Source organism: Xiphophorus hellerii, chromosome 16 (genome assembly GCF_003331165.1).
Source record: "Xiphophorus hellerii strain 12219 chromosome 16, Xiphophorus_hellerii-4.1, whole genome shotgun sequence".
NCBI classification, from domain to species: domain Eukaryota; kingdom Metazoa; phylum Chordata; class Actinopteri; order Cyprinodontiformes; family Poeciliidae; genus Xiphophorus; species Xiphophorus hellerii.
In genome coordinates, this window is record NC_045687.1 from 1,495,828 (window position 1) to 1,509,142 (window position 13,315).

General features: G+C 39.9%; 1 protein-coding gene across 1 annotated transcript; it reads left to right on the forward strand.

The window, feature by feature from the left end:
* The first annotated feature begins 393 nt into the window (after positions 1 to 393).
* Positions 394 to 13,272, forward strand: crlf3 (cytokine receptor-like factor 3). The gene is made up of 9 exons (XM_032588572.1): positions 394 to 523; positions 4,765 to 4,892; positions 8,086 to 8,293; positions 8,566 to 8,653; positions 8,779 to 8,956; positions 9,046 to 9,274; positions 9,783 to 9,921; positions 10,641 to 10,753; positions 11,277 to 13,272. The coding sequence occupies exons 2-9, from the start codon at positions 4,776 to 4,778 to the stop codon at positions 11,540 to 11,542; spliced, it is 1,338 nt and encodes a 445-aa protein (XP_032444463.1). The 5' UTR covers positions 394 to 523; positions 4,765 to 4,775; the 3' UTR covers positions 11,543 to 13,272.
* Positions 13,273 to 13,315: the final 43 nt, after the last annotated feature.

Below are 13,315 nucleotides of genomic sequence, written 5' to 3' on the forward strand. Positions count from 1 at the left end.
ACATTTTTTGTATTTTCATTGCAATTTTACAAGATATTTTATAAAGTTTAACTAAACTAATGGGGTTTTTACATGTGGTACACATTCACTCGCGTTATGACCTAATAATGGCCGTTAAAAAGATAATTGCAACCAGTTTATCCCGCCTAAATATGAGATTAAAACACTTTTCAAACTACCTTTTGCGTATATATAACTAAACAACCTAAAACAATATTAATATTAATTTAAAAACCTTATTGAAAATAAATTTGGCTTTTTATCAACTTATTTCATCAGCTCCAGTTTACTCACAGGGACCGTTTCTTTAAGGCGGGCAGAACTCATCATCTCGTAATCTAATTGGCTGGAATTTCGGTCACTTTGAAGGATCTAGTTTCTGATTGGTCGACTCTCTGAAAGCTTCGGAAGTGTCATTTTTGGACTCGGGCTAAACTTCGGCATATGTGGAGCGGCGCATCGGCGGCTCCGAGCTGATCGTTGACAGTTAGGATTAAATGGCGGCCAGAAAACACTGAAACAGGTTTGTTTTGATTTTCTTTTTGTCTCAGAATGGGGTGTATCACCGCAGCTGTTGTTTTCCTCCGGACTTAATGGAGGTGTTGTGCTTGCTCTCTCAGCCATGAGCCGAGTTTCATTGTCTTTTTGACCAAAACAAGCTAACCTGATCTAACCTTGTTAATGACCAAATATTCTATCAAAGAGGCTTTATTTTTATTCTGCAGCACAGATTTAGATTAAAATGTTTTCTTTTAATCTCATTTGGAGGTGAAACATCTCAACTTTTTTAGCGAGCACAGCGCGGAAGTTCGTTTGTGATTTGATGCTTCCGATTGACTAAAGGGCCATTTCACCGTTTTAAAGAAAATGAATCAGCTGTAGTTCAAAGGTCAAATATGAACTCTATTATCGCAAGTTGAATTTATATTCTATAAACCGAAATGAAACTATTTTATTTATGTTATTATGTTATTATTATATTATATAATTATATAATATTATTATGTTGTGGACGTTCAAAATGAGCAATTTATCTGCTTTATAGCTGTTTAGACCAGAATTAGCAGAGTGATGCTTGGAAATGAGTGTTGAGACTGGTCATACATTGACTGAGTTATTCTAGGCTGCATAAATAACCTTTAAGTGAATTTGGTGACTTGTAAATTGTCTCAAAATAACAGCTTTCAGTGTGAATATAATAAGGTTTTTTATGTATCTAGTTTGACTCATAAGCAAGTTAGTTTTCTAGCTGGATAGCAATAATACTGTACATATTGCAGTATAATAATGGCTTGATAATAATAAACAAGTGTTGAATAATTCAGTTTTCATTTGACTATTTGAAGTATTTCAGATTTTGAAGGGTTTATTAGGATTGTCCTTTAAATTAGGATCTGATACAGAATTTCACTCAAGTTTGAATCAGATGCCAACTTCAGATCCTCGCATCGTGTTTTTCCATCATAGCTTAAAAGTAGTGCAATTATTTACGACTAATTTTGTTGCTAAGTGAACAAATTGTATGCCGAATTTTTATAAACACATGATTTATTTAAAATAAATATCAGTTATGTTAGTATAGGGTGCCACTATTTGCTGAGAGTGGTGCAAAATTAAAAATGCCCAATTTTCTAATAGAATTCTGTTCTCTCCGTTTAAGAAAATGCTCCTTTTGAGGTTTACATGGTATAAATGAAGTGCTGTTGAGCTTTAATGTCCTGATCTGAACGTGGTGGATGGAGGGTTAACTTCACAAATAACTACAGAAATAAGGAAGTCATTCTGATCAAGTTTAGACATGTTCTCGTGTTATAGTTTCGTCATTTCTGTGCTCTAATAATAATTGTGAGAATTTGCAGCAGAGTGCTTCTCATAACTCTCCTGTTAGTCAGAGCTTATGCATTTTGTTAAAGTCATGCAGGGGCTGCGGAAAAGACACAAAAACAACAGATAAATGATGGAAGCCATGAAACAGGGTGCAGACTGACCTAAATACTTTGCTGAAAATTTACTCCATTTACTCCAACAGCATGAAACAGAAACCTCTATCCACTTGTTTCTTGTCATTTTTGCATCACAAACACACATAAAAGATGTTCTGTTAAATGAAAACAAGCCTGAGTTTCTCCTGGAAGGAGGATTTGTAAGCAGACAAAGAGAGGAGCAGCACATTGTGCAGAGGGTGTATAATTTCAGCTCTTGTTCCTCTGAACACACTCTGTCAGGAGAAAGAAGCGACAGAACAGTAGTGGGTGTTGTTTATGTCAAAGCCACTGAGCGGGTGCATGCCTGCATATTTCTTTAACTCCATATTTGCATTCATATGAATATAAACACAGATAGTGTGCGAGATTATTCAAATGCATCTGAGATGGTCCATTTAGCTATATTTAGGGACACATTTTTAAAATATTGCAAATACAAACACCTTTCCAAAAGAAACAACAGCAGAATACAACTTATGAATAGTTAGCGCTCAGTATTTATTGTAAAACAACCCAAAGGTTTCTATAAAGTCTGCGTGGGTTCACTCCTAATCTGTTAGGCGGCGTGTTACCCGACTCAGAGCAATGTCAAGCAGAAAGGGAGGTCTACAAATTTCTCTTTTGTCTTTGGTACAAGATCACAAGCCATTTTTCCTGCTAGCGCTAGGCTAGTATGTTAGTTTTGGTTGTAATTACCCAGAATGCCCTGTGTTCATAGTCCACTTCCTGCTTTTGGAGCAGTCTCCGATCTGCTTGGCGTTCACATAGGCATTCGAACCGAACCAGAGTTCACTTCAACCGAACTCAGACCGAGGTTGATTCCACATTCACACCTCCCCAAACGAACCTTTCTAAACAAGCGAGCCGCAGTTTGATTAAATCAGATTAAACAGGACCAGTGTGAATGCATCCTCGTGAAACCTCATTCTTTAGGTCACAACCCAAAGCCCATGCACTTAGATGAAGGAGGAATGCAGATCAGTCGGTAAATCAGGAGCTACGCTTTTGGGTTCAGATCTCTCTTCACCACCATAAACGGGTACAAACGCCACACTGATCCATCTATCAACCTCCTGCTCCAGTTTCCTGAGATCCTGATACTTAAACTCCTCCAGTTTGGGCGGCAGGCCTTCGTTTTCAACCCAAAAGCTAAGGCACTCTATTGTTTTCTAGCTCAAGTCATCTTGGATGACTACATCCAAGATGATGTAGTCTTGGATTTTGAGGTACTGATTCTCATCTCTCTGCTCCAGTGAAATCTGGAGGTCACAACCCGATGAAGCCAACAGAACCGTGTTATTTCCAAAAAGACCCGATGTTGAGTCCAGACACCCTTGTGTCTTGGACCAGAATCTCCTCCAAGCCAGATTCTAACAGAGGAAGAGTTTTCTGCATCCAAGAGTTGATTCAGTCATGATTGATTGGATGTGTTGGTCAACTGGGACGTTTTGACCAGAGAAACTTCATCCATAATCTCCTGACGGACATTCAGACTTATTCTGTGTTTGGTGCTGATTGGTTGGACCATTTTTCAGCTGATTTTGAAAATGCATGAATGACACTTGTTCTACAGGAGACTTTGCAGACTTTTAAAGGTGAAGTTTGATGCCGCCTTGTGACTTCCTCTTCAGACGCTGTAAAGGAAGCGCGGCCGACCGCAGCGCAGCGCAGCGCCGGGCAGAGTCGCTGCTTTCACTTCTGATGATGTAAAAACAGCAGGAGAGACGATGACACGGTTTAAAACTCCAACCGGTGGCTTTCCATCAATGTTCAATACTGTCGATTCATTAACAGATTTTTGCCTGTTGATGGTTTAAAATCAAGTTTCATTTAGTTTCTGAAGTTTTTGCCGGAATATTTTTCTCATTTTTCAGCAGATTTCCTTTAAAAACATCAAAAGATGAAGTCAGGTTGCCTTCCTGCTCACAATGCTGAGTAATTCTTTGTTCCACATTTTATCATTTTCTGCACAGCCTGTAACTTTGGCATTAACATGAAGCCAAAATAACCAAATAGATTATTTCTGTGACCTTTGATAGTGATGTAAAGTTCACAGGAAGCGCTTCATTAACCAACTTTCAGTCTGCAAACTGTAGTCCAGACTGGAAAGGTTTGTTGTGTAAATTTATCATGGTGATTTTAGCCGTTGTTGTATAAATACCTGCTGAAGTTGTTTTTAAGCGACTGGTGGGTTTGTAGTAGCCAGGTGAAGCAGGAAGTGGTTTTGTTGTTGGTACAAACGAGTCAAAATGTTCTGCAGGTTGTTTTTCTCTGGTGGATGATGCAGGTCGTTAGGATTCAGATTAAAGACTCAGGATAAGATTTAAAAGATGTTTTTTATTTCCATAGCAGCAACAGCAGCATTTCCACAAGAAGTGAAGAGTTTTTACAGCAGAAGAAAATCCCTGAGTTCATCGATTGAATCATTACCTCCATGGATGGATGGATGGATGTTCATATCTTACAGTATTTTGTTGCCACTTGGTTTATTATTCTAGTGAATCGGTGAACTCTAGTTATTATTCTTCTAGTAATTGTTTTGTTGTAATCTTCCAGCTGTTTTAATATTGCGATAGAAATAGTTTCAGTTTTCTGCTCCTCCATTGTTTCTCTGTTCCTGCAGCCAGAGATGCAGCGGATGTGAAACCGGTTATTCTGGACATCAGGTTTGCCGCCTGACAGTTTGCTGCTCTCCTTTCACCGTCGTCGCTCTGCCGCTTTCGGTCTCCTGGCTCCACTGTTTTCCCGTTTTTAATAAAAATCTGTTGTTCTGCGTCAGGAGGCGGGAGGATGTCTGTGGAGGTGGACTTGCTGCTGCAGGAGGCGAAGGAGAGCATCGAGGCGGCGCAGAACTACCGCAGCGAGCTGCAGCAGCGGCTGCAGGGCCTCAACCAGGCACGCAAACAGGTACCGCCCTCCCCGTGTTTACGCCCTGGGGCGAGAGCCGGCGGCCCAACGTCGTCACAGCGAACTGAGACTAACAAAAACTGAAATTCAGAAAACATTTTCCTTAACTGAAATGAATAAAAAAACAGTAATTAATGAAGAAATATTAACTAACTGTAACTACATGGTGCAATTAAACTAAAACTAAAGCATACTGAAATTATAGACATAAAATAGTTTGGTTTTGTGTTTATGAGTCCATTTATTAGCTTTTCAAACCAATACAAAATAGATTTTTTTATTCTCCTAATTTTAAATAATTAGGAGAAAATGAAATATTTAACTAATAAAAACAAAAACTAAGCAATACTTAACTAACACAAACTAAACTACAACTAAACAATATTTAACTAATAGTAATTAAACTAAAATTATTATTATGTTTTCTTAGTAAACTGACACCAGTTTACTAAGAAAAAATAAACAAAAGCTAAACAATATTTAAGTCATAACTAATCTAAAACTAAACAATATTTAACTAATAATAACTAAACTAAAACTAAATATTTTTGCTAATGATAACTTATAAAAGCTAGCAAACACCCTCTAAAAACTAATTAAAACTAACTGAATTAGTGAAACTAAAAGTCACAGCAAAACTAAACTAAAGGAAAGTCTGGACCCGTTCCGACCTCTGCAGGCCGACCCAGACGATTCTCAGGAGTCGGTTTTCTGCCGGATCTCTTCCTTCCCTTGCTGTGGAGTTTTAGCCGTCCAGCTGCTCACCAGTAAACAATGCAGCCATTTCCTGTTTCTGCTGAGCAGCTGAGAGGAGAGATGACAGGAAGAAAACCGAGAAACAAGAAGCATGTCTGCTCCAAACTCAGGGACTGAAGACAAACCGTTCCTGATGTTTGCAGAAAACAAACATTACAGATATTTTGCAAATTTTCTTGGTATCATTTGGAAAAAATGGAACATTTAGTGATTTCTGACACCAATTAAATCAGGATTTTGGTCTTTCTTTCTAATAAATTAATTATAAGCAGATCTGGGTGCAGCAAAGTCAGTTTTTGAGTTAAAAATCACCGGATTGCATGAAAATGCAAAAAGCCTGAATATTTAAACACAAACGATTGTTGTTGATTTTGCCAATATTTTATATTTTAATGTCTGTGATAATTTTACCCCAATTAAAAATATAAAATAGACATTTTTAAAAAAGAATAAATAAAAAAATCTTCATTTTTTTAATGCAAAAATGTACTAAATTAAATAAATATTAAAAAGGTATATAAAATAATTTTAAAAGTTTCAGTTTTTTTTAATTTTAAAAAGCCTGTATCAAACAGCTGCTGGGGAGCAGATTAGCATGTAGCATGTAGCACATGCTAATCTGTAGCACAGTTCAGCTCCGACGGCTCTGCTCTGATTGGTTAATGAATTTGCTGGTTGAATTGTTTCTGATTTGGAGAATGATTCCTCTATTTTAACTTTTAGACAGTTGTTATGGCAACACATTATCTACAACAGGGAGCATCTCAAAAGCTTGAATGATACCTGAACTTTGACCCCAAATCCCAGAGGAGGTGAAATGGAGGGTTCACAGAAAGCAGAGCAGAGAGAGAGAAGTTCAAACCGTTTCTGATCCCCTCCTCCACACTAACCATATGGACAAACAGAGATTTAAAGACAAGCAGCAAAAGCAAAGGAGGTGGATTAGCAGAGCTGCTAGCAACTGATTCAGCTGTTTGCAAAAATCTTCAATCAGAGGCCTCTTCAGATTTGTTGCAGCACTGACTGCTACTAGAGATCAATACTTTCAAAATTTAATTTCCCTGTTGGATCAATAAAGTTTTTTTATTGTTTGTTTTTCTGCTGCTGTTGGAGGAAAAACCTGGAAAATAAAGGTTTCAGCGGCATGTGAGGACATGTTGTAGGGAGAAGATAACCTCAAAGCCTGCAGACGAAGGATTCATGTGATCCCAGTTTGTGTCCCAGCGTTCCCAGCATTCCCATGACACAGACAGCAGGAAACACAAACCCGCAGTGAGAGTGGGGCCAGCAGGAGATAGCAGGATGTTTGGGATCCAGGACAATCTTATCAGCGCTGCATCGCAGAAGGAGGAGTCCAAACATTTTTGGAAAACTATTCCTGCTTTGTCTGAAGTCGGTTATTATTTCAGACGAAGAGTTTTCTGGAAAATGTTGGTGTGTGTTTCCACTCTCTGTCACGGCCTCCATGTTTTATCTGCCGCTGTCAATCAGACTTCCGCTCCCTATCCCTCTGCACACTCGTTGTGAAATCCCTCCGACCTCGCTCTGTGTGTGTGTGTGTGTGTGTGTGTGTGAACAAGAGGAACTGAAACATGGCTTACTCTTCAACTAACTTCCTGACCAGCTACTGGTGTAACACAGGCTGAGGTTTTAGCTACATGTTCAATTCAGCAACAATTAAAGATAAATAAAATTAGAATAATAAAAATAATAAAAAACAATTGAAGAATTAATAATAAAGAATTATTAAATTTTTTAAAAATAAAAAATGTATTTGACCCTGCAGCAGAGGGAGAATATTTTTATTATTAACTACTGAAAAACAAAATAAAATACTTCTACTGAAAAAGTAATGGAGTTAATTTAATTTTTAAATATTATTCAATCCATCATATTAAAAACTGCCACCTTCTGCAGATTTTCCTTTATTTTACACATATTGAAATTCAAAAATACTTTATTGAAATAAATGCTGTGTAAGTCATATTAAATCAAATTCTTGAAAGAGTTACTGTAGATAGTGATGACTGTATTTTGCAATAAAAGTATTCGTTAAGTGAACGTTAATGAATTACTTCACATAAATGATATTTTTTCTCATTTGACTTTTATTCTGGTAAAAATGCAATTTATTCTAGTATTATGTAATATCAAAAATTGGCCTTTTTGAGACGTATACTCCAATTAACAATTAATGGATTGATAAATTAGTTGACAATTAATCACGATTAATCGATTCATAGCTGGTTTAGATGCATCTTAGCACAGAGTAAAAGTGGGGAAAAATATCAGCATTTACTAGAGAAGCAACTTTAGCTTCCAGTCAATGGATTAAATGTTCCAATGTCCTAGTCAAAGTCCCTCCAGGCCTGATTGAAATCCCACGGTGGAACCTTCAGGTTGCTGATGTGACTACATGTGGCGTCCTCTTCCTCAGATCCGGGGCAGCTCCGGCCAGGCCCGCGAGGCCCTCAAGAGGCACTTCACGGAACTGCAGGCGGCGGCCGGCCGCTTGCTGTCGGAGCGGCTGGCTGGCCTGCTGGCCGAGGTCGACGCCATCGAGGCCGACAGCATCAAGCCTCTGGACGACTGCCAGAGCCTCATCGAGCACGGCGTGGGGCAGGCCGACGAGCTGCTGAGAGAGGGTGGGCCACAAATATTCAAACACAATCAATCAATTTATCACGATAAAAATAAAACGAGCCCATTCATTTCCATGATTTATCGTTTTTCTCCTTCTACCAAAAACTGGATGATAAAACGCTCCAGTCTGGTGCTTTGGTCTTAACTAGCTCTTGTTTTGAAGGACAGTTTTGTTTGTTTGGTTTTATTTGTTGTTTCTGTTCTGTTTATTTGTTTTGGACATTTAAAATGTCTTCCAGAGTTAAATGTTCATGAGTATAATGACTGTCTGCAGGAGAAGCTGCTCTGCGATGCGGTCTGGGAGAGAAGGAGGACAAACTGGGCAGCTTCACAAAGAAAGCCATGCACATCCAGCTGGACAGGTAGCGGAGGAAACGCTCCGCGCCACTGCGGCGTCGATCCGGTGCCACTGCATCGATCTGGCGTCGCTGTGGCGTCGCTGCGTCGATCCGGCGTCGCTAGCAGCTGATTTCTGTGTGTTCTCCAGCCTTCCCGAGGTCCCGGCTCTGGTGGACGTCCCGTGCGTTTCGGCCCAACTGGACGACTCCGTCCTCAGCCTGCTGAGGGACAGAGTGTCCCGCCACGGTGCCGTCTCCTCTCATCCGCCCGTCCAGATAGAGGAGCTACAGGAGCGGCCGGGCGGCATCCTGGTCCGCTGGTGCAAGGTCGGCATGGCAACGCTCTGGAAAAATAAAAAACCTTTCAGGGTGACACTGATTTTTATTTTTATTTTTTAACATTTGTACATTTGCAGGTGGATGAGGACTTTGCTGCTGCAGATTACCGGCTGCAGTACCGGCGGTCGGGCAGCGGGGGGAGCCAGTACGAGGACGCCTACATCGGCCGGGACTGCGAGTTCCTGGTTCTACATCTGGACCCGCACACGGACCACCTGTTCCGGGTCAGCGCCCGGGGCGAGGGCCGCACCGAGTGGAGCCCCTGGAGCATCCCGCAGACAGGCTACACCACCCTGGCTCCACACGGTACGGGGCTCCGGTTCTGATCCGGTTCTCATCTGGGAGGAAGGGAAAGGATGGACGGACGCTCTTAGTTATAGTGAAACTGCTGTGATGATTCAGTTGATTTCTGAACTGAATCATCCATCCATCCGAATCTCAAATTTAAATTCTTCTTTCGTTTCTTCTGCTACTCAGTGAAATCAGTTCAGTTTTAAACCAGCAGGGGGCAGCAGTGACTCCTCGGTATCCTGAACCGTAACTTTACAAACAAAACGTTCCTGATCGACTCTCACAGTTGGATACGTGACGTTTTCTTCTGCAAACTGAAAATCAAGAGAATCACAGAAAAATGCTTTGAAGTTTTCAGTTTTACTTACTGGAGGAAGTCTAGTCAAAGTGTTGGGTGAAGAACCCCAACTGTAGCTGACCAGTGGTCCGCTTAGGGAAGTAAACCTGCTGCTGACAGACGAGTGTTAAATACCTCAGCAGCGTCCAGAAGCCCGTGTTGGATCTGTTTTTGTTTTTTCTGCAGAGTGGCGTTCAGGGACCGAGGGCTACATCCTCAGCAGCAGGAAGAACATCGCCCTGCGTAATGACTCCGCCCAGAGCCGCTGCGCCGTCCTGTACTCCAACGCCCCCACCTACTTCTGCGGCCAGACGCTCACCTTCAAGTACGTCACACACAAACACATCGTATCGCTCCAGAATGTTGCTCTGTAGCCACATTGCAACGTGGCGTCACACGTGCAAAAACCTGCTTACTAATGATGACTACCGTTGGTTTCAGCTGTCAACTTGTCAACATAACATGCTAAATCTTAAATGTACCCGTTACGCTAATTGTCAACACTATGACAACGAGATAACAAGGTCAGAAAAAAAATTGTAATTAAAAAAAGGAGTCACTAAGAGGGAATCAGATCAGTTATGCTAGCTTGACTTTGACAATCTTAACATGTAGATGTGCTGCAGAATTCTGTTTCGGTTCTGTTAGAAAAAAGGCGACCCGTACACCAACTCTGACAGATCCTCTGTAGAGCAGATGTTTAAATTAGATAATCTACCACCGCTTTTAGATTAGCTAATAGCAGTCGTAGCTAATCTTCCACCGCTGTGTTAGATCTTGGCGTGTTTTTTGGTGTTGAATCCTAATTTGCTAGGGGGGGCTGTTGTCAGTCAGTTGCTATGGCAACAACTTTGTGTGTCGCTTATCCAACACAGAGTGCGAGAAAAAAAAAATATGAATCACTTTGAGGAGTTTAGTGGTTTTTCTGCGTTGAAGAACAAGGATTAATTTTGTTAATGAAAATGTTTTCACCCCAGCAGCGCAGCTGTGAATGGCATGTAAAAAAAATATTCTTTAGCTTTTATAACCTGTTTGTGCTTACAGGATCTCTGCAGCTGGCCAGTTTGATCAGCTGGACAGCCTGGGGGTTTGCATCGACACTCAGAGCGGAGACGAGTCGCTGCAGAGAGACCAAGCTGTCTGCATCTCCACCAACGGTTCGCTCACTTCACATCCACCCTACAAGAAAACCCTGCCAGGGTGCAGCAGCTCTGGGCTTTTCATTATGGGTTTGCTAGCTATTATTAGTTAAACATTGTTTAGTAGAGGTGTTTCTAATATTAATATGATACCAACTAAATATAGAGCCAGTATAGCCAATACTAATGCTTATTATGTAAGTATAATAAGTAGAAATATACTTATTAAATGTTATTGATGAGAGACATTTTGTTATATTGTAGTTTACTTTGTCTCTGTTGTGGAATGTAACTACTACCATAAAAAGATAGTAACAGTAATAAAAATCATATAATGGTGAATTGAAACTCTTTTCTAGCTAAATTCATAAGTGTTTTGCTGGAAACGTTTGAAAACCTAGCTTCAATATTACCTTAGGAAAATGTCTGAACGCAGATTTATAGCGAACTGGAGTCAGGAAATATTATTTACTTATTATAAAAGATTTATTGCTGCAAAATCTCCCAGCAGTTGCAGATCATTCATGTTCCTCCTTTCCAGGCGCTGTTTTCGTCAATGGTAAAGAGATGACCAATCAGCTTCCGGCCATCACCGTGGGCTCGGCCGTGACCTTTGACATGGAGGTGGTCAATCTGCTACCCGTCAGCAACAACAACCTGAGCGAGGGCGGCCATTTTAAGCTGCGCGTGACGATCGGCTCCGGGAACCGGGAGGTGGTGTTCGACTGGCTGGTGGACCAGGCGGTGGACTGCCTCTTCTTCGGCTGCTCCTTCGTCCACTCCGGCTGGAAAGTTCTCGTGTTTTAGGAAAATTAATCCTCCGATTGCCACCGCTACCTGCAACGCAACTTTCCGTCATCCAACAAAGTTTTCAGGGGGAAAAAACAAAGGAATATTTGTCTTTTGATTATGACCATCATGACAACGCGGCTGACTATCAAACATGTTTGCTTAGGCCTGGATCTGCAAGTTTCCTTCAAATGAAATTCAATAAAACTTTTCACTGTAGCAGCAGTTTAAGCACATTTCTAAACAAATACTTAAAACGAAAGCAATGAAACCCTGTGACGGCTTTTAGTAATCTTAAATTTTATTTGCTTTTTGTCTTAGCTGGTTAAATTTTGATTTAAAGAAAGAATTCATAGAAAGAATTTTTTTTTTTTTAAAGTACCCATTTTACAATAAATTTTTACATTTTGATGTTGACATACTCAGCAGAAGAGTTCAGTTTACTTTCGCAATTTGTTTTTTATTCACAAAGTAGGAGAAAAGTTACGTTTTTTTACTACCTTTTATTTTTTGTATTTATTAGGATATTAAAAGTGTACAAAAATTTAAATCACAAACCGGTTGTGCTGTTAGACTTTTGTAATTTGCATAGACATATTTTATTATAATTGAAAGGATTAAATAAAAAAAAAAACTTCACCAGGTTGTAATTAACCACTCACGGTTGCTAGGCGACAGGACATGCGCAGAGGGAAAGGCGGGTTCGTGGTGAACGAAGGACGCAATCCCAAGATTTGAACAAGTCGGGCGCTCTGCTTTCTCCTTTCGTTTTAATCACAGAACCGCCTTAAAAAGTTGATCAATAGAGAAAAACAGCTGATTTATAACAGATTTATGTGGAGCGGAAATCTAGAATTTCATTGTTTGTACATGAAAAAATGCTGATTTATGAGAAATTACTTCTGTCCTGATGACTTTGCATTTGCAGCGATGATTTTTCTGTCCTTATTTTATTCCAGATCCTTCTCACTGAGTGGGTTGTTGTTGTTTACAGGTTTTGTTGAGACTTTTTAAAAGTATATTAATCTATGCAATTAGTTTTGCCACAGAAGCAGCTTCACAGCTTGAGGTTTGATTTTTTAAATAATTGTCTCACTGTGAATGTCGCACACACTTTGCCACCTAAAAGCAGCAGTTTTAACATGTTTTACTAAATTAATTTTTGCTTCTAAAGCATCTTGAGTGCCAGAATAATGTGCTTTGAGAAAATATGTTTTCTATTTATCTAGGAGTGAAACTTTCATGTGTTCATTTCAGACTGTGGAGCTTGTTCACCTGAAGCTGATTTTTGAGCCAAAAACCTTAACATTAATATGTCTTTTGCCTTTTTATCCTTCTGGAGTTGGAGAAAAATGCTAAAGCATAAAATATCCATGAATTTTTGTGACAATCCCGACAGTATTCAGACCACCGGGTTCATATCGCTACCGTAGTTCATTCACTTCCATCTGACCTTTTCTGTGAATTTCTTGAACCTCTTTCTCAATCTGTAGGTCAAAGAAAAACAGTGTGTTGTATTTATGTGTACTTATACTCACATGTAGCAGTTTAAATGAGGATCCTGCACACGTCTGGGACTGAACTATAGGACGGCTTCAATGCTGGACGACAACAAACTTTTTCCAGTTGCCTAAAATCCTAATTTATCTGTGGATGTTTTCTTTGTCCTCGCTGAGGACAACTGGAGCCGGAAACGGGTTCAGTTGATGGTACAGATGTCCTGAAATCAACCAACAGAACCTCAGAAATGAAAAATACAAAACTTCCCTCTGTACTGGAGGAAGGTGAAAT

Excerpts from the sequence above, each read along its gene's own strand:
- crlf3 (XM_032588572.1), top strand. The coding sequence starts at position 4,776 with ATGTCTGTGGAGGTGGACTTGCTGCTGCAGGAGGCGAAGGAGAGCATC. Across the intron at positions 4,893-8,085 it reads TCAACCAGGCACGCAAACAG|ATCCGGGGCAGCTCCGGCCA; the intron begins GTACCGCCCTCC and ends CCTCTTCCTCAG. Across the intron at positions 8,654-8,778 it reads ATGCACATCCAGCTGGACAG|CCTTCCCGAGGTCCCGGCTC; the intron begins GTAGCGGAGGAA and ends TGTGTTCTCCAG.